The 21,688-nt window shown below is 46.2% G+C and overlaps 1 protein-coding gene across 2 annotated transcripts in view; it reads left to right on the top strand.

Annotated features, from left to right (window-relative positions):
* Window positions 1–5,406: 5,406 nt before the first annotated feature.
* TARP (TCR gamma alternate reading frame protein) overlaps window positions 5,407–21,688 on the top strand; it is a 30,693-nt gene continuing 14,411 nt past the window's right edge. The window contains exons 1-3 of one of the 2 annotated variants that reach the window (XM_075493531.1): window positions 5,407–5,449; window positions 5,570–5,876; window positions 21,065–21,111. In XM_075493531.1, the coding sequence (XP_075349646.1) occupies window positions 5,407–5,449; window positions 5,570–5,876; window positions 21,065–21,111 (397 nt within the window). Of the gene's footprint in view, window positions 5,450–5,569; window positions 5,877–18,429; window positions 18,473–18,591; window positions 18,899–21,058; window positions 21,112–21,688 lie in introns of those variants that run through there. The other variant, XM_075493532.1, reaches the window with a different exon arrangement.

Genomic DNA, 21,688 nt, shown 5'->3' with positions numbered 1-21,688 from the left:
GCTGTGGTGTTCCAGATAGGCCTAAAGTCTCCTAAAATTTGAAGAATGCTCTCATGCATTTCTTTACAGTTCCTTCCTTGCATCGTGCACCTCCTCATCTTGTCTGCCTTGGTGAAATAGCTGTCCTGATTTTCATGTCTTCTCAACAAGTTGTAAGTTTTGAGAAAAGGAAGAAGCCCTGAAGGTGAATATTTTGTCAAGATAGAAGCACCTACAAAAAGACTGTTAGAAGGCAATCCTTAAGTTACCTAAATTCTTATTAATCACTGTAATGGATTACTGAGCATTTGAGTGGCTTTACATTCTCTTCATAGTTGCTGTGATACGCCTATCAGATGTATCAATGCAGAAAGTACTATTAAATTGTTAACTTAAAATTTCCTAGCTGAAATCAGAACAACGACCAATGTTGAATTCAGTTTCAGCTGTTATAGAGCCCTGACCACTCATATCTCAAAAAAGCCTCAAAGGGGCTCATCAAAACCGTGTGCTGGTTCTCTACACTGAGCTGAATTAAGCCATTCAAAGTCAGGCTTGCTTGTGGACAAACGTATACCTAAATAGATCATTTAACACTATGAGCTGTATGGAGCTACACAAAGGCCCTGATGACATTATGGTTTTATATCACGTATGAGAGAAACCCCTGGTACAGTTTTGGGTTTGCAGGAAGAAAGAGTCACGACCTTTTTATGTAAAAAATGGTTGATTCGTTGCTTTCCTTAGCAGAAACTCTTTTATACATAAGAAGCTGATAGAAGTTAGGCCAGGCTGAAAAAAAATCTCTGCATCTAGGTTGTCTCCAGTTATTTGAGTGTGTTTCAAATCCCACTGAGACGAGTGGAAAGACTCCCTGTGACTTTGGATGAGAAACTCCAATCAATTTTGGGGCAGAAATAAGAAGTGTGTGAATTACTTCATGGTGTTGGGAAAATTACATCTTGCGTGAGCAACTGATTTCTACTTTAAAAACAAAGAACCCCGATAGCATCAGTATCAGTAAACTGTCATTATAGAGCGTATTTTTCAGACAGTCTGGATGAGGAAGCAGCAGAGATGGGAGATAGCTGGGGAGAGGGCTGTTCATCAGCAGGTTTTCAGATGTCAATACTGAATTTTTTTTTTAAATGAGATTCTGGCTTGTTTGATTAATGCCAGCTGATATAAAAATACTTAGGCCCATGTGCCGCATTTGGCTTGGGAAGTGTACACTATTTTGATTAGAAAATCAGATAGTAAACCATATGAGATGCATAGAAAGAATTTTCTAAAAATGGCTCTCTGCAGGTTTAAGAACATAAGAACACAAAAATGAGCATATTCCTACTGATGTCCCACGGATGTCATGTAAGTTTATACTATAAAGCATCTCCATTTAAGCTAGAGAGCTAAACATAGATTCTAGCCTGCTAAAATTTGTAATGGTACCAAGACCATGGGAAATGGCCAAGTATGAACACAGCTGCCCCAATAGGCACAGAGAAATCCCACCTTCTCAGTAGTGTGGGAACCAGCAGCTGTAGGGCCAGGTAATGGAAGACATTTGCTGGACAGGCATACTTCTGATGCATATTTATGATTTTTTTAATTACTGGAGCTGTCAGTAAAAGTTTGAAAACACTGGAGCTTCCTTTGCAGTACTGGGTAACTCCACACACTGACCATAGGAACAGGAATTTCAGGTAGAAGCTGTATTACAGGATCCCATTTAATGTTCAAGGTTCAAAATGAATGGGACAAATTGTTAAAAGAAGAGCTTCAGAGGTAATGTCATGGGATGAAAAATCATCCTACACTTGCAGTGTAACCCAGTCAGTAAGAGAATTAAGGAATGAAGCTGATTTCTGTCTACTACCATATCTGGGGAATAAGTCTCAGAGAACAGGGCTCTCACTACAACAAGCAAAGACATATCCAGGCAGAAATGAAGCAAGGAGAACTCAGGCTACAAATAAGGTGTAAGAGTGGGGCAACGAACTGCTAAAGCATCTTGCCTATGACTGTGGTACAGTCTCTGTTGCTGATCATGGGCAGTTTCCGTAAAGAAAATCTGTAGTTGCTCACACAGGGCTTAATTTTGGGAGCTGCTGCGGGTGGTGGTATCCATTTGCAGGGTACCACCACTTGCAGACACTTTCATACGCGGACAGAGGAGGTCTCTTGTGGCCCCCAAAAAGCTCGAGGCATTTAGAGGAGGTGCCACTGGGTGACGGGAACCTGAGCCACTCATTTCTCCTCCTTAGATGCCTGCTCTCTCCTGCCGGGGATGGACTCTGCTCCTGGCTGGTTCAGGGAGGCAGGCTCGGCATCGCGCAACGCCCATGTTGCTGCTGCAGGTGCTTCTGGCTGTGTCAGCCCTTTGCTGTAGATGTGAGTTGCGGGCTCTTGGAAGAGTGCCAGTCTGTGGGCCCCTGGGGCTGGTCCCTGCTGTCATGACAGTGCTGTTTCTCTGCTTTCCTTGTAGATGGAGCTGCACAAATCCTCAGGCAGCCAAAACCTTCCACCAGCAGAGCCATGCAAACGACTGCGCGGATCAGCTGCCATTTTTCTGGGTCAGACTTTCTGAATGCCTTCATCCACTGGTACCAACACAAACCTGGAGAAGCTCCAAAGCACATTCTGTATGTGCAATCAGGGGACCCTTATTTTTATGGAAAATCTTGCAGGGAAAAGTTTTGGGCCGAGAAGGTGAGGACAGAATCCATCTGTACTCTGACAATAAATAAAATCACAAAGCAGCAAGAGGCTACCTATTATTGTGCTTACTGGGACCTCACATCTTTAGAAAACCATTGGGCAGCTAACACGAAACCTCCTGTGTGCTCCCAAGGGCTGGAAACCTCACCTGGAAACCTCACCTGACTCCAGGGTCCTGCTTGCCAGGCTGGGCTCGCCCGCAGGAACTCATTAGGGTGACAAGTTGTGAAAAATAGCATACGAGTGCTGCTTGGCTGCTTTAGACGACTAACCTAAAAAAAAAAGGCAGAAGGGAGTTGCACCACCAGTGTGAGGAAGAGTCAAAGTTTAACCCTACGTCCCTCCCTGCCGGGTGCAGGGTGCAGCCCAGCGCTCTGCCTCCAGCAGCAGGCAACAGCAGGTGCCTAGAGCAGACTGTAGGACAAACATACAGCAGCAATGTCCCAGAAACGCTTCCTGATCTCAGTGGTTTAGGGCAGCAATTTTGTCTGCTTTTGAGGGGAATCTCTTCTCTTCCATTCTCTGATAGCCGATGTACCTTAAAAATCCGGATATGAAGAACTGACTTTAAAAGCTAGCGCACATAAATCATATGTTGAGGAAAAAAAAAAAAAAAAAAAAAAGATGGCTCTTTACTCATCATCCAAGCAAACTCCTTGGGGAAAAAAAGAAAAAAAAAGTTTGCCTCAGTAGTGGGCTCTCTTCTTTACAAGGGTAGCTTTTGGGGTTTTTTTTGTTTGCCTTCTATGTAAGTGTTAATCAAAGGAAATGGCTTGTGCATAATTATTTAAGGCATTTGCAGCTGGCACAGCCTCATTGGCTGGTTTACTGCTGCTCAGATCTGCTTTGCCACCACTTGAGTCTGGCCCCGACCCTGTGTCTGAAAGGAAGCCCTAAGGAGGGCAGTGACAATGTGGCTGCTGAGCACTTTCATCCTGGCAGCTGGTTTTTCTTGTACGTGCCCTGCTCACCCTGCTGCCTGCACGTCCGCCGGTGGCAAAGGGGATGCTCTCTTATCTCAGCTTCATGTTTCTAATTTTTCTCTTTCTTTCACACAGGCGGTTCTGCACAAGTCTTGAAGCAAACCCCCATATCCATCACCAAGCCAGAAAGCAAGACAGTGCTAATCAACTGCCACGTCTCCAATCCTGATTTTAACAATGTTTTCATTCACTGGTACCGAAAGAGGCCCAATGCAGCTCCCAAGCGCATTGCCTACATGTCATCCAGGCTATTCCTTGAAAACAAGTCCGATGAGGGGAAATATAGTATCGAGAAGGACCTCAGAAAATCTGTCTGCACCCTGACAGTGAGCAAAGTAACTCTGCAAGACTCCGCTACCTACTACTGTGCTAGGTGGGATGCACAGCAGTAGAAAGCCACAGGAGACCTGCACAAAGATGTGCTCTGCTTTCTGAACCAGATCCTGAAGTGTTTGACAACACGCCGGAACATCCCCACCCTACTTTCCCCATCAGCCTTGAATCAGACACACCGTACAGGCAGCCAGGTACAAAAGACACTGCTGAGCTAGCGCACGCTTTGCAGACACACACTACAGCTAGCACCAGCAGAGCTGTGATTTCACTTTACCAACAAAAAGGGCATTTTCATAGGTCTGGCTGGATTGCCTCTGGGTGGGTTTACAGGATGACAGGGTGGGCTAGCTAAAAGAAGGAAAAACCTTTCTATTCCCACTACCCTTCAAGCTACATCTTTAGAATAAATCCCCAGTTACATCATTTGTGTGGCAGAATAGAAGGATACAAGTGCAAATAAACTTGAAGCACCACTCAGGACTGCAGATACCATTTTGTACTCCTCTGCTGGTAGAGAATCTTGTTTTAGTTTCTCTTTGTTTTCCATCTGGAGCTGATCAAACCTTCATTTAGGTTAAGATACAAGTCTCTTAATTGACTTCAGTGGGGCTTCTCATCCAACACGGCAGCAAGCCTGCAAAACAAACAGCAACTATACAACAGATATTTGTACTTCCATTGTGCAAACAGAAAGACATTAATTTAAGTTATTCCACCCCTTTTCTGTTTACGGCCAAACAACTGTTAAAATCACAGGACCACTGTGTTCTGATCCCAAAGGACCCAGTATTCCCAGTCTCTGGTACAAGGTACATTTGGAGATGCCGCCCTGGGTTGTAGAGTCTCACCTTACCTGTGACAAGAAGCAGCTACAAGCACAGCAATCCCGCTTCTGAGCTCCCAAATGGCTGCCATGTATTTTCCTGGCCTTTGGCATTCAACCTGTGTGATGGGCAGTAATTTGAGAGGCTTCAAATTCATTAAGCTTCATGTTCTTATTTTTTCTTCCTTTTACTGGCAGTGGACCTGAGGAAAAGTGTCTGACCCCAGGAATTGTTTAGCAGCCTTCAACTAGTCTAAAAGCAGTGGTAAAATTGCTTCAGACTACAAAATTACTTTGTAAATGAGTTAAAGTAATTTTGTGTGTGTGCATGAGAGACAGAGAGAGAAGGTGACTGCGTGCCGCTTGTGTAAAAGCTATAATCAGGCTGTTAATATTTAACAGGGTTCAGTCACACCGTTTTATCTCAACATCACCCACCTGCTGCCAGGGGAGCCTCTCCGGATGCTGCCCAAGCGAGTCATTTCCTTTCCTCAGCTACAGCCCCCGGCCCTGCCGGGAGAGCTCTCGCCTTCCTCCCGGAGGCAGACGCCAGCGAGAGCCCTCGGGATGCTGCTGCTCCCGCTCCTGGCCCTGGCTGCAGCCTGGTCTCGTAGGTTCCCCTTGTCACCACGGCACGGCACGGGGCGGTGGCAGGAGGCACCCCGTATTTACGTGTGTGAATGAATAGCAGGCTAAGGGTGTTTGTTGTGTTTTCTCTCCTTCTTTCTAGATGGACAAGCAGAAGTGCTTTTGAAGCAGTCTCATGCATCTGTTACCAGAGTGCAAGCTACAACTGCACGGATTGACTGTACAGTTGAGGGGGTACCTAGCTTGCAGTCTGCAATTATACATTGGTACCAACATATACCCTCCGAAGCTCCCAAACGGATTCTGTATATCAGCTCAGGTCAAGTTTCTTATGATGATGAGTCCTATAGGAGCAAGTATGCTTTGAAGCAACGTGCAAACGTCTTCACTTTGACAGTCGATGACATCAACTCCAGCGATGAAGGTACCTACTACTGTGCCTACTGGGAGTACCACAGAACTAGCAGACCACAGGCAGGCTGCACAGAAAGTTGCCTGTACTGTGAGCGGCAGGCTTTCTGCCAAATGCAGAGAACCATGATTGCACCTTTCTGCCTCTAAAACAACCCAACAGGTTTATGCTGAGTATGTAAGTATAAGCAATGGACAAAGAGAAGAGCAAAGAAATGCAGCATGCTACAACCCAGCTGGTATAATGCGCTGTGCTGGGCAAAAGGAGCACTCCCGTGGGTGATGGTAATGACAGCTGAATTATACAGTAACACAGATCATCTTTGCTGAATAGAGACACTTTCCCAAATACAGTCTGAGCTAGCAAAAATGAAGCAAATGGCAGGGAGGGAGCATAGGAGGAGGACATTTGCACTGAAGATCTAGCCTGCAAGACTTCGAATCCAGGTCACGATGGAGATACTGGTGATACTCATCACTGGTCACTCCCATCTTAATGATTATGATGGTGATGACTGCTTATAACACCAATACACCTTAGGACCCCTTGTTATAGGCAAGGATCTGTTACACTGGGCGACTCCTGAACAGATGGCCCTGAGAAAGGGTTGTGAAGACTGTTTACAAGAGAAAGCTGCAGACTAAAGCAGGAAAAATATGGAAACGGTGACACAGCACTGTTCAGCCAGATAGCTGGGAGCAGAGCCACAGTAAAAGTTCGCTTACGTGGCAATGATATTCACAACCCCATGTCCATGTGTTTGATGCAACTCAAGTGCATCATTTCCTCTCCTCAATGGCAGTCCATCCCCCACCTAATGAACCTCAATTCCCACAGGCCCGACCATTTTCTCTGAAAACATCATTGCTGTAGGTTCTTCTTGCAGCTTTAGTTTGGCCTTGGAAGATACCTTCCTCTCTGGCCTTCACACTTAACTGGGCTAATAATAAAGACAGAATCTTCAAGTCAGTAAACTCCATGCTTATAATTTTTTGTTGTTGTTGTTTCATTGTAGATATGTCTGCACTACAGGACCTGACACAAATTCATGTCTCTATCACAAGGACAACAGAACAATATTAATTTTCTGTACTAGTTGTGAGATGAGATTTAGTTGTGTACACTGCTATTGACAAAGACCCAAAAAAGATCCAGAGAGGATTCTCTCTTTTGGGTCAGAAAATGAGAAATCTTTCCCAGGGAAGGGCGTGCTGTGTGGTGGCTGCTGCCCAAGTGACCATTTGCCATGAAGTCTTTGCAGGCCACCTTGTCGTGGTTTAGCCCCAGCCGGCAACTAAGCACCACGCAGCCGCTCGCTCACTCCCCCTCGGTGGGATGGGGGAGAGAATCGGAAGAGCAAAAGTAAGAAAACTTGAGGGTTGAGATAAAAACAGTTTAATAGGTAAAGCAAAAGCCGGGCACACAAGCAAAGCAAAACAAGGAATTCATTCACTGCTTCCCATGGGCAGGCAGGCGTTCAGCCATCCCCAGGACAGCAGGGCTCCATCACACGTAACGGTTACTTGGGCAGACAAACGCCATCACTCCAAATGTCCCCCCTTCCTTCTTCTTCCCCAGCTTTATATACTGAGCATGATGTCATGTGGTATGGAATGTCCCTTTCTTTGGCCAGTTTGGATCAGCTGTCCTGGCTGTGCCCCCTCCCAGCTTCTTCTGTACCTGGCAGAGCATGGGGAGCTGAAAAGTCCTTGACTGGTGCAGCAACAACTAAAACATCTCTGTATTATCAACACTGTCTTCAGCACAAATCCAAAACGTAGCCCCATACCAGCCACTATAAAGAAAATTAACTCTATCTCAACTGAAACCAGGACACACCTTTACAGGGCTCTGAAATGAGGGAAAGTACAAGAAAAAGCAGGGGGCAGCAAACAGCTGACTGGGAGACATGCATACTTCATCCTGGCTTCACTTCACCATGTCTGGGGTAGATGGATAAGGCTGACCAGACAGTCTGGAGCTGTTTTAAGTAAGAGTAAGAGATGATAGTTCACTATGACCTACCCCATTTGTCCCACCAAAACAGGCAGTATATTCTAGGAAAGGCTGGTGAAAAGTGCTTCTGGGACAGCTTTGGGGTGTCTGTGGAGAGGAGAACATCCTTGGGAAGGGCCAGACTGAACAACTTGAGTTTTTATGTGTGAGTTCAGCCGGTAAGTCTGAGAGGAATGCAGCAGATTGATAGATGAAGAAAAATTATTTCAGATTGAGTATTTTAGGTCCTTTCTACACCGTTACTGATGTGGTTTAGCTTGTCAGTAAATTGAACCCCCTCCATGGTAGCGAGTTGAAGAACAACCATTGGATGTGCCAAATGAGTCATTTCCTCCTCCCAGTTGTTTGATGCTTTCTCCACCTGAAGGGCTTTATAACACTTCTGTCTTTGTTTATTTCATTTCCAGGTTTAGCCCACACGGGCAGCATGTTGCTGCTTCCAGTCCTTCTTGCAACTTCACTGTGGTCCCGTAAGCCATTTTTCCTCTCCCCTCTCCTTCCCGTGTGCTGAGAACACAGTCCTGGCTCCAAACTCCAGCGGTTTCTTCCCTTCACACAATTTCTCTGCTTCCCCTTCCAGGTGGAGATGCGCAGGCAGTGCCGGTGCAAACCCCAAAGCTGCAGAGGCAGGTGAAGGGCAGCTCTGCCAAAATGGAGTGCCGAATGCCGGCCGAAAACACCGTGCACTGGTACAAGCAGCTTCCCGGAGAGCCGCCGAAGAGGATACTGTACGTGTCAGGACGTTCACCTAGTTTTGATGACACTAGCATTGCAAGGAGATTTCAAGTTGGGAAACATCCTACTCAGGCTCTCTACAGTCTCACGATAGATTTTTTAACCACGAGGGATTCTGGCACTTACTACTGTGCATATTGGGTTTATCAACGTGTCACAGCACTAGATGTGCAAAGATAAGCCATACAAAAAGGTGTTTTGTGCTCTCAACCGCAAGATCTGAACTCTGCCAAAATGCAGATACTTCCCTGTTCTGCTCCTCTCATGATTTTCTGCAACAGGATAAGAAAAACAGCAAGTTATCATGACAACCGATAAATATATGATGTTAATAATCAGTATATCATTTCAGTACTCACACATATCTGTAACATCCAGAAACTGGAGAGTCCCAGTCACTTAAGCGTAATTATATTGAACTTTCTCTTAAGATGCAGGCTTGATTGTACTGAAAGCACTCACCTGACAGTGAACATGGTCTGTCTGTGTGTGTGAACGAATATGAGCTGTAAATTTCTCTTCTCTATTAGAATCCTTGGGGCAAGCAGAGAAACATATCTCCACTCTCCATTCTCAGTGCTTTCTCTTGAAAAAAAAGACATGAAAAGAAGGAGAGAGGACCAGATGATCTTTTACACCCTCCTTCATATTTTTCTTTTGCAGTTCAGTCTCTACAAATTCCTACAACAGCCCAGAAAATCCAATTTTATTGTCACATTTTCTCACCTGATGTGTCCAGGACAGAACTGAAATCCTCAGCCACAGGCTATGCCCCTGGCAAGCAGAGACTCTCAGGCCCTTTGGGATAAGTGTACTGAGTTTTATAAATCAGGTTCTACGATCAAAGACTGTTTCTATGAAAGCTGGCATTTGCCTGACAGCTAAGTCAGAAAACAGATAGTTTTGTGCTTCCAAGTTCCTGAGTTAGGACAGAGTACACATGCTCAACATCCTGTGAGATATTCCTTTAATGTGTCTGAACCTTCAAAAATGAGCACAAATACCTCCATAGTGGTGGTTTTCCAGTTCCACAGGCTCCAAACATTGTTTTTGCTGGACTTTTGGAAATATATGAATATGTAACGCCTTGCTGTAGATGTTTCTGGCCTCCTTAATTATTTGAAAAATAGGTTGTAGTACATGTGACCTCAGATGTCAACTTCAGTCAGCTTGCCTTCTGTCTTCACATTGTGGGATGTGAGGATTCCTCACAAACAGTCTAGGAGGTTTCTGGCGTGAGTTGACAGCAACTTCCTAACACAGGTGATTGAGCAGCCAACAAGGAAGGGTGCTGTGCTGGACTTCCTACTCAAAACAAGGGAGAACTGGTTGGGGATGTGAAGGTCGGGGGCAGTCTTGGCTGCAGTGACCATGAGCTGGTGGAGTTCAGGCTCCTGAGAGGAGGGAGCAGGGCAAAAAGCAGGACCACAACCCTGGACTTCAGGAGAGCAGACTTTAACTTCCTCAGAGATCTGCTTGGAAGAATCCCATCAGATACAGCCCTGGAGAGAAGAGGTGTCCAGGAGAGCTGGTTGATACTCAAGAGCCTCCTCCAAGCTCAAGAAAGGTCCATCCTGACAAGTAGGAAACCAAGCAGAGGCAGTAGGAAGCCTTCATGAATGAGAAAAGAGCTCCTAACTGAAGTCAGACATAAAAATGAAGTGCACAAGAGGTGGAAGCAGGGGCAGGTGACCCAGGAGGCATATGTAGCTGCTGTTCAACCATGCGGGGATGGGTTTAGGAAAGGAATAGCCCAGCTGGAGTTGAATTTGGCAAAGGATATGAAGGGGAACAAGAAAGGATTTTACAAGTACATCAGTAGCAAAAGAAAGACTAGGGAAAGCTGCTGGGATAGGGCAGGGAAACCGGTGATAAACGACATGGAAAAAGACTGAGGTACTCAGTGCTTCTTTTGCTTCAGTATTCACCTGTAAGACCGGCTTTCAGGAATCCCAGGCCCCTGATAACAGAGAGAAAGTCTGGAGAAAGAAAGACATACCCTTGGTGGAGGAGGATCAGGTCAGTGAGAACTGAAACTGAGCATACATAAGTCCATGGTGCCTGACAGGATGTACACACAAGTGCTGAGGCAGCTGGCCGATGCCTTTGCAAAGCCAGTCTCCATTATCTTTGAAAGGTTACAGCAATCAGTACAGGTTCCTGAAGACTAGAAGAAAGCAAATGTCACTCCAATCTTCAAGAAAGGCAAGAAGGAAGACCTGGGGAACTACAGGCAGGTTAGCCCCATCTCAATCCCTGGGAAAGTGATGGAGCAACTAATCCTGGAAACCATTTACACACACATGAAGGTGAAGAAGGTGATCAAGAGTAGTCAGCATGGATTTACAATGGGGAAGCTATTTAGATAGCTTTAGATAACGAAGCTCTCTGCGAAGTGGATGTTGGCCGTTTCATCAGTGACAAGTCTATTTGGTGATAATTTGAACCTGGAAAGGTATATAGGTGAAGAAGACTCTGGCCACTGCATGTGTCCTCTTGGCATAGACACCATCAAGTTTGATCTGTAATTATTCCTACTGGGAGACTTGCTGTGTTAGAAAGCTACAGTACAAAACCTAGACAGTGTCTGTAATTTAGACATTTAATTGTGCGAGACCCAGTCACTACTGTATTCCTTTACTTTTCATCTGGGATCAGGTGCCTGACAGATTTCTGCTGTGTGGTCAGAAGAATAGCAACATACTGCTACTGTTTTATACATGTCCTGGTAGTTTTTGGCAACAGGGGCTTGATGTCAGGTCCTCAACATACAACTGACAACACAGTTTTCACTCTGATTAACTATAGTTGCCCCCGCAGGAGACTGTCATGGGATGCTGCTGGGATGAGTGACCTTTTCCTTGCACCTCCCTCCCTTCACCTTAAAGTCTGTTTCATATTTCTCTCTTCCTCATCACTTTTTTGTCACTCACCACCCAGTCACTTTGTTGTGCCTGCTGGTCCTTAAGTCATTTCTCCTTCTCATCCCTCTCAGGGTGGCCTGACAGAAAATTAAATAGACTTTCCCACGGTTATTTACTGAGAAGAGAGGGACCCTTTCCATTGCCACCACACAGTGGCAGGTGTCTCTCCTTGCCTGCCTCTCCCTGGAGCCCTGCACTCGTGGGCACCTTTCCAAGCTGGTTAGCATCATGTGCTTACTGCCGGCTTGCTGTATGTGGCCAACTGCCAGCAGGAGGGAGGCCGAAGCAGCTCATCTCCCTCACACCCGGCGAGCTGCAGCCTGGGCTCACGGGTCACAGGGGAGCACCCTGTGGCACCAGCCCTGCTCATTGAGATGCCCCTCTGCGATGGCTGTTGGCAGCGGCCCTCACCAGGCTCACTTTTGTTTTCCAGTCTTCCTTTCCAAGAAGTGTTTGCATCTCATCGGAGCTTCAAAACCAAAATCCTGCAGCTGTGCACTTCCTCCCGCACTCAAAACCAAAGCGGAGGCGCATCTTCGCAGTGCAGCTGCCCCAGTCGCTGCAGGCTGATGGCCTCCAGCTGCTTTGGTGGAGGGCAACACCAGCATGGGGACAGCCCGGGCACTTTGGCGTGCCGCAGCTGAGTGACTAAACCGAAGCAGCAAAAGGAGCTCCCTAATGGGATGGGGGAATGCCTCCGGCGCGCTCGGGCACTGTACACCTCTCCTCACCCCCTCCGGGTGGTGGCACACACTCACCGCCCACCAGGGTGACCTCTGGGCTGGAACCTTCACGCCCCAATACATAGCTGGAGCTGCTCTGGCTTGCAACCCTTTCTCAGTGGTTCTGGCTCGAGTTTTCAAGGGCCACAATCCTAGGATTTACCAATGTTTCTCTTATTTACCTGAAAAGCAAACTGGACTACAACCTCTAACCAATTTTAGCATTTCCCAGCCTGGAGAGGGTTTTCTGCAAATGTGCCCCATCTGCTTGCACACAGAAGATCCGTCACTGAAGACTGCTCAAGAGAGGCACCTCCTCCTCCCACACAACAGTGTCCCCATCTGGGATCCCCTTCACCCTCCTCTGCGTCTCAACGACAGCAGAGCATGACAAGCAAACATGCTGCTGCTGGCAGCGCTTGTGGCCACAGCCGCTTGGTCTTGTAAGTCCTTCCTTATTTTCTTATCTTTCCTCACAGGCACCCATGGCTGTGCTAACAGGCATCTTCCCAAATCCCTGAATTCCAGCTAATGACAGCATTTCTCCTTTTCTCTTCCCTAGATGGATTTGCACAAACAATTCCCGTGCAGAGTCCTCTGTCTGTCACCAAGTCTAAAGGAACTGCACGCCTGGAATGTCACTTTAAAGACAGCTCTCAAGATTTTGGTAGCACAGTCATACACTGGTATCAACAGAAGGAAGGTAAAGCTCCAGAGAGGCTCCTGTTCTTTTCAGGAGGGAAAGCTACAGTTGAAAGTGGCTTTCAAGCAAGCAGGTACAAGGTGGAAAACGTTCCTAGCCAGAAACAGTGTGTTCTTACAATAGAAGATATAATTCAAGAGGACACTGCTACTTACTACTGTGCCTACTGGGATACTCACCATGATAGAAATTGAAAGATCATCAAGGCAAAAATAAAAACCTCTGTCTGAACCACAGGGTTGTAACTGTGCCACTCCCCACATCTTCTCACTCCAGCTAGTATCAGATGCAGAAAGGCCAAACCTTTTTCTGCCACCTCCAAAGAGCAGCTAACCCTGCACAACTGTCCTTTTCAAAGTCCGAGTTGTCAATAGCACTCTGGTCTTCAAACACACGTCTACTGTCCTAAGGACAAAGGAAGTCTTCACTGCCTTAAGAATTAGCACATAAATACTGGAAACTCACTTGCTCCTTTGGTGCTCTTTGTACAGCCATGGCAGAAGTCTGGTGGCCCTTGAGGGGAGCAAACGTTGCATGGACTTTCTAGTCCAGCCACTGTTCTCCCCTAGGAAAGAGAAGGCAGTAAAAGAAAGACAACGTGCTGAAGAAAGTACCTGGGTGGTGGGAAGGGTATGCTTGCCACTGCCTAGCACTTCTACGAAAAAGCTCTCCATGTTCCCCACTATAGTCTTCTTTGCTCTACATGTAAGCAACTGTAAGTCCCTGGAAATATTGTTTATCTAATTCGGATACTGCAAAATCCCACACGGACCCATTTAAATCAGAGATTTACCGTCTGTTATCTACACAGCTGATGATGTGCTGCTTACAGCCATCCTCTTCTTTCATTTCACGTTAAGGCAAATAGGATAAACAGTTTTCTTTGGAAGGAAGGAGATTTGCTGAAACTATTGAGTTTGATGGACTTATTTCAAATTTGCCGTGAGCTAGTATATGGCCCTGGGCACAGCAAGCATTTCACAGAAGAGCTTGAGAGGAATAATTTTTGCTTGTGCCTTTAGCCAAGTATGTGCCTACTCCTCAGCTTTTCTTTTCCTGATGAAGGGTGTAACGGGACACCTGAAATGCTGGACCATTACACATAATGAGCTATGGGACTTTAGAAAGAAGATTAGGCTGGGTGCAAATAAACACTACACACCAGTAGCCTCAGGTCTTGAAAGTCTTAAACATAAAGTAAAGTTAAGCATGCAAGTGCTCACTGATTTCACTGAATCCTGTTGGTACCTTCAGGGCTAGTCAGTGGTGTGCCACACAACTTTCAGCCACAAATTGGTACTCTCACATGCTGTCTTTATTTATAGGATCTCATGGCAGTTTTCCAAAGAGTTTCTTCTTCGTTCAGCGAATCATCCTTATTTTTTGTTGTTTTCTGCCTTCCGCGGGCAGTGGTTTCCAGCATCCATCACTACTGCACTTGCAGTGCTGCAGTCAACTTTGATGTTTTTCTCAGGGACCCTTCCCTCGTGTCGTGGTTTAGCCCCAGCCGGCAATTGTGCACCACGCAGCCGCTCGCTCACCGTCCCCCCCCGGTGGGATGGGGGAGAGAGTCGGAAGAGCAAAAGTGAGAAGAACTCCTGGGTTGAGATAAGAACAGTTTCATAATTGGAACAAAATAATAGTAATAATAATACTTAATTGTAATGAGAAGGAAGACAACAAGAGAGAGAGAAGAACAAAACCCAAGGGAGAGGGGGAAAAAAAAAATTAAAAAAAATGATACAACCGCTCACCACCCGACGCCCAGCCAGTCCCTGAGCAGCGATCGCTACCCCCCGGCCAACTCCCCCAGTTTCTATACTGGGCATGACATCATATGGTATGGAATAGCCCTTTGGCCAGTTTGGATCAGCTGTCCTGGCTGTGCCCCCTCCCATTTCTTGGGCACCTGGCAGAGCATGGGGAGCTGAAAAAAGTCCTTGACCAGTGTAAACACCGCTTAGCGAGAGCCAAAACATCAGCGTGTTATCAAAAGTATTCTCATAGTAAAATCCAAAGCACAGCACTATACCAGCTACTAGGAAGAAAATTAACTCTATCCCAGCCGAAACCAGGACACCTTGTGGTCCTGTCATTGTGTCAAAAAGCTTCCTGAAGCAGACTTCATCCTCGTCGGAGCATGTGGCATCACCTATGCCCATTTTATGATCGTAAAATTGATGTGGACCATTAAGACACTCATCTCCAGTGGTTTCACCACCTCTAGCACACGCCAGATGTCTCACAGGGGACCAGCACTTCCCGAGCTTCACAACAGCTCTCCATGGTCTGTCCACAGAGCAAAGCCTCATGTAGGGGAGCGTCTCCTTTTCCCTTCCCTTCCCTTCCCTTCCCTTCCCTTCCCTTCCCTTCCCTTCCCTTCCCTTCCTTTCCCTTCCCTTCCCTTCCCTTCCCTTCCCTTCCCGTCCCTTCCCACTTGCTCCCCCGTCCCCACTGCTCCCCTCAGCAGCTCAGAGGACACGTTTCTCTGGCTTGACACACAGTGTCACCAGCTGCCACCCAAGGAAGTCCCCTCCTCCTCCCATGCAGCATTGCTCACTCTGCACCAGGGCCCGTTTCCTTCTCCTCTGCGTCTCAACGACAGCAGAGCATGACAAGCAAACATGCTGCTGCTGGCAGCGCTTGTGGCCACAGCCGCTTGGTCTTGTAAGTCCTTCCTTATTTTCTTATCTTTCCTCACAGGCACCCATGGCTGTGCTAACAGGCATCTTCCCAAATCCCTGAATTCCAGCTAATGACAGCATTTCTCCTTTTCTCTTCCCTAGATGGATTTGCACAAACAATTCCCGTGCAGAGTCCTCTGTCTTTCACCAAGTCTAAAGGAAGCGTGAACCTGCAATGTCACTTTAAAGACAGCTCTCAAGATTTTGGTAGCACAGTCATACACTGGTATCAACACAAGGAAGGTAAAGCTCCAGAGAGGCTCCTGTTCTTTTCAGGAGGGAAAGCTACAGTTGAAAGTGGCTTTCAAGCAAGCAGGTACAAGGTGGAAAACGTTCCTAGCCAGAAACGATGTGTTCTTACAATAGAAGATATAATTCAAGACGACACTGCTACTTACTACTGTGCCTACTGGGATCCTCACCATGATAGAAACTGAAAGATCATCAAGGCAAAAATAAAAACCTCTGTCTGAACCACAGGGTTGTAACTGTGCCACTCCCCCATCTTCTCACTCCAGCTAGTATCAGATGCAGAAAGGCCAAACCTTTTTCTGCCACCTCCAAAGAGCAGCTAACCCTGCACAACTGTCCTTTTCAAAGTCCGAGTTGTCAATAGCACTCTGGTCTTCAAACACACGTCTACTGTCCTAAGGACAAAGGAAGTCTTCACTGCCTTAAGAATTAGCACATAAATACTGGAAACTCACTTGCTCCTTTGGTGCTCTTTGTACAGCCATGGCAGAAGTCTGGTGGCCCTTGAGGGGAGCAAACGTTGCATGGACTTTCTAGTCCAGCCACTGTTCTCCCCTAGGAAAGAGAAGGCAGTAAAAGAAAGACAACGTGCTGAAGAAAGTACCTGGGTGGTGGGAAGGGTATGCTTGCCACTGCCTAGCACTTCTACGAAAAAGCTCTCCATGTTCCCCACTATAGTCTTCTTTGCTCTACATGTAAGCAACTGTAAGTCCCTGGAAATATTGTTTATCTAATTCGGATACTGCAAAATCCCACACGGACCCATTTAAATCAGAGATTTACCGTCTGTTATCTACACCGCTGATGATGTGCTGCTTACAGCCATCCTCTTCTTTCATTTCACGTTAAGGCAAATAGGATAAACAGTTTTCTTTGGAAGGAAGGAGATTTGCTGAAACTATTGAGTTTGATGGACTTATTTCAAATTTGCCGTGAGCTAGTATATGGCCCTGGGCACAGCAAGCATTTCACAGAAGAGCTTGAGAGGAATAGTTTTTGCTTGTGCCTTTAGCCAAGTATGTGCCTACTCCTCAGCTTTTCTTTTCCTGATGAAGGGTGTAACGGGACACCTGAAATGCTGGACCATTACACATAATGAGCTATGGGACTTTAGAAAGAAGATTAGGCTGGGTGCAAATAAACACTACACACCAGTAGCCTCAGGTCTTGAAAGTCTTAAACATAAAGTAAAGTTAAGCATGCAAGTGCTCACTGATTTCACTGAATCCTGTTGGTACCTTCAGGGCTAGTCAGTGGTGTGCCACACAACTTTCAGCCACAAATTGGTACTCTCACATGCTGTCTTTATTTATAGGATCTCATGGCAGTTTTCCAAAGAGTTTCTTCTTCGTTCAGCGAATCATCCTTATTTTTTGTTGTTTTCTGCCTTCCGCGGGCAGTGGTTTCCAGCATCCATCACTACTGCACTTGCAGTGCTGCAGTCAACTTTGATGTTTTTCTCAGGGACCCTTCCCTCGTGTCGTGGTTTAGCCCCAGCCGGCAATTGTGCACCACGCAGCCGCTCGCTCACCGTCCCCCCCCGGTGGGATGGGGGAGAGAGTCGGAAGAGCAAAAGTGAGAAAAACTCCTGGGTTGAGATAAGAACAGTTTCATAATTGGAACAAAATAATAGTAATAATAATACTTAATTGTAATGAGAAGGAAGACAACAAGAGAGAGAGAAGAACAAAACCCAAGGGAGAGGGGAAAAAAAAAAATTAAAAAAAATGATACAACCGCTCACCACCCGACGCCCAGCCAGTCCCTGAGCAGCGATCGCTACCCCCCGGCCAACTCCCCCAGTTTCTATACTGGGCATGACATCATATGGTATGGAATAGCCCTTTGGCCAGTTTGGATCAGCTGTCCTGGCTGTGCCCCCTCCCATTTCTTGGGCACCTGGCAGAGCATGGGGAGCTGAAAAAAGTCCTTGACCAGTGTAAACACCGCTTAGCGAGAGCCAAAACATCAGCGTGTTATCAAAAGTATTCTCATAGTAAAATCCAAAGCACAGCACTATACCAGCTACTAGGAAGAAAATTAACTCTATCCCAGTCGAAACCAGGACACCTTGTGGTCCTGTCATTGTGTCAAAAAGCTTCCTGAAGCAGACTTCATCCTCGTCGGAGCATGTGGCATCACCTATGCCCATTTTATGATCGTAAAATTGATGTGGACCATTAAGACACTCATCTCCAGTGGTTTCACCACCTCTAGCACACGCCAGATGTCTCACAGGGGACCAGCACTTCCCGAGCTTCACAACAGCTCTCCATGGTCTGTCCACAGAGCAAAGCCTCATGTAGGGGAGCGTCTCCTTTTCCCTTCCCTTCCCTTCCCTTCCCGTCCCTTCCTGTCCCTTCCCACTTGCTCCCCCGTCCCCACTGCTCCCCTCAGCAGCTCAGAGGACACGTTTCTCTGGCTTGACACACAGTGTCACCAGCTGCCACCCAAGGAAGTCCCCTCCTCCTCCCATGCAGCATTGCTCACTCTGCACCAGGGCCCGTTTCCTTCTCCTCTGCGTCTCAACGACAGCAGAGCATGACAAGCAAACATGCTGCTGCTGGCAGCGCTTGTGGCCACAGCCGCTTGGTCTTGTAAGTCCTTCCTTATTTTCTTATCTTTCCTCACAGGCACCCATGGCTGTGCTAACAGGCATCTTCCCAAATCCCTGAATTCCAGCTAATGACAGCATTTCTCCTTTTCTCTTCCCTAGATGGATTTGCACAAACAATTCCCGTGCAGAGACCTCTGTCTTTCACCACGTCTAAAGGAAGCGTGAACCTGGAATGTCACTTTGAAGACAGCTCTCAAGATTTTGGTAGCACAGTCATACACTGGTATCAACAGAAGGAGGGTAAAGCTCCAGAGAGGTTTCTCTACTTGTCAGCAACACAAAAAGTAGATGATGGCTTTGAAGCAAAGAAGTACAGAGCTGAAAAATTTCCTCGTCAGAAACTGTGTATTCTTACAATAAACGATTTAATTCAAGACGACACTGCTACCTACTATTGTGCCTACAGGTATAGTCACTGTGGTAGGAACTCAGAGATCACCGAGACAAGTACTTCCTTAGCATCTCAACCACAAACAACTTGAAAGAGCCCAACTCACTTGCCCCGGTGCAGATGAGCCGCCTGGCCTCAGGCACAGGCTCTGGAGAAGCAGGACATGCTCGGTGCTGACCAACCCCTTGGAAGCATCAGCTGCCAAAAGCTAGAGATTTCGACAGAGCAAGTGCAAAATGCAAAGGGGCCGGTGAAGGTCCAATACCTAACCCATTGTCTCCATTCCAGCTTCAAGCTCCTTTTCGCTCAAGCATGTCAGCAAACGGGTTGCAAGGATTTATTTCATGGAAAGGGGACACTTTTCATATTGTTGTTCCTGGAAATAGGTCAGCACATTGCACTGGAGCTCTTCAAAGCCTTTGGCCTGGCAAAGAAAACTGAAATAGAGAGCTTTAGGCTGACGGTTTGTAAAATTTTAAGCAAAGGAAAAGGAGTTTTCTTTTCACTTAAAAGTTAGCAGCTGTCAGAGGAGGAAGATTTTCTATTTATTCCTTCTGAGATCTGGAGGTGGGTATTTTGCTCTTTTTTTTTTGAGCTGTATCAGTCCCTTTCCCCCTCCTTCTTGCTTGTTACTGTCTGTGTTTCACTGGTGTTCATCATAGTAGTGATGCATCTGAATCACCCAGAAAGTTGGAGACAGAGTTACCAAAGCTAGTACCAAAGGAAAGAGCTTTCCATAGTTAAGAAAAACTTTTCATACTTATGTCTCATACACAATGCATTTCTCCTAGCTACGGCCTCAAGGTGCATGCTGACCCTCATGCCTGAGAAATTAATCCACAGAGGTTTTTCTCTACCATCAAGCTTCTCCTTAATATTTTCCTTTCCTGTGGTACCCTGATAGTGTCCTCACTTGGTTCATTGAAATGTAACTCATTAAAGAATATTAGTCTCATGAGACGAGAAAGTGACACAACAATTTCAAATATGTGTTAGTTCTCCAAATGGCTACAGTTCAGTTTGGTCCTCCTCGTACTTGCAAGCCCAGATCATACAGGGGAGTTAGACAAGCTGTCTGCAATACGCAGTGTTTCACTTTGTTTATTCTAATGACACCTCCCAGCTACTCACTGTCGTGACCATAATCCAACAGTCCCGGCAAGTGCAGGTGAGCTGGTGGTGGCCTCCTTCACTGTGTGTCTAAGGACACAGCAGGAAAAGCACCGGTCGGCACCGTTCTCTGTCTACATCACTCCTGCCACTGTTTTGTGGTTGCAATTACGATGTTCCTGCCCAGGAGCCTTCAGAGTAGACAACTGCTTTTGTTACACCTACGTCAGCTGAAAGACCTTCACCCTCAGCCTAGTTCCTCCCCCTAGCCACAAGTCGTAATTTCTTAACATCGTTTTGCGGTCAGTATGCCACACGAGATCCCAGAAGCACTCAAACTCACTTGCTTTTAAACGGCAAACTAAGCATGGAGGCTGTTTGATCGACAGCAGCGGTGGCTCCTCTGATGTTATCTTGGGATGTTTTGTAAGAAACCTGTGCACAAAGGAAAAGCCTCCTTCTCCCACCAGCTAGTATATGAAAAGATGCCGATGAGCTCCTGTTGCAGAGCCTGGAGTGATTCCACGAGATGGGCAGACAATAACCACATACCGGGGGCAGAAAATGCAACCTGCAGCACACGGACACCTTTGCGAAGCTTATGGTGCTGGCTCTACCTCCTTTCCCTCTGCTGAATTGTATTAAGACAGCTAAAAATGAACTCCATGCTGGTAGTACTTGATGTCACTTAATTGCAGGTGAGAGGGGGTGTACCCTTTGGGAAAGAGCAGGATCGTCACTTGAAGTATGTGTTTTTTAACATGCACAACCCTGTGCACCTATTTGTATGCCTAAAACTGAAGAGAAACCTTCATCTAATTCTTAGGCATTAAGCGGAGGAGTTATCTAACAAATCTGCAACACTGTAGGAAAGAGATTTGCTCCGAAGGGCATTAGATATCAGCTGAACAACTAGGTGCAAGTCTGAAATTCCCGACATCCTCTCAGTAGCCAAGAGCCAGGCCTTCACTCGGTCTCCCAGGGCTAATTGGGAAAAAAACGGGATTTTCTTCAACAATGGCATAACAAGAGAGCACGTTAGCTTATTGCAAAGTCAAAACACAGTGTGAGCACCTGGATCAAATACTTCGGCACAGGAACCAAGCTAATTGTCTCTGGTAAGTACCATTATTCTTGAGCTGATTTGCAGAATCATTCAGGTTCTCAGGTAAAGAATGAAAGACTGGAGGAAAATTTTCTGCCTGATAAATCATGTTTTATCTGTGAACTCTGTGTGGTGGCCCAGCTGTGTTGATTGATGGGCAATAAAAATATTGACCTTGTGAACAGAGAGATCGCATCTAGAAAAATTACTGAATACTTATTAAGGACAGGGGAATGGAAAAATGAGGAGAGGTAAAAATGTAAATATTAGGATGGATTCATTCCTGTTCTGGGAAAGAAAAGTGAGGTGCTTGAAAGTTTACTCTCAGAACAGCAAGTGAGAAATGCAAAAAGTTTCTTATTGATAGAGGTGGTTCAGTCTAAGTTGATTGGGAAGGAAAATTGCCTGGAATGTAATAAATTTCTAGTTCTACCCTATCGAAAGTAACTGATTTACTTTTGCATTTGTATTATTCTTAATTGTGGTGAAGCTATGCAATCAATAGGATGAATGTTGTTTTCAGTATAAAGGATATAGCAATGCCTACAATATGTTGCTCAGAAAATACATCATATTATCAAGGTGACTAT

The sequence above is a fragment of the Mycteria americana genome, chromosome 2, assembly GCF_035582795.1.
Source record: "Mycteria americana isolate JAX WOST 10 ecotype Jacksonville Zoo and Gardens chromosome 2, USCA_MyAme_1.0, whole genome shotgun sequence".
Taxonomy (NCBI): Eukaryota; Metazoa; Chordata; class Aves; order Ciconiiformes; family Ciconiidae; genus Mycteria; species Mycteria americana.
This window is presented reverse-complemented; position numbering and strand designations above follow the sequence as displayed.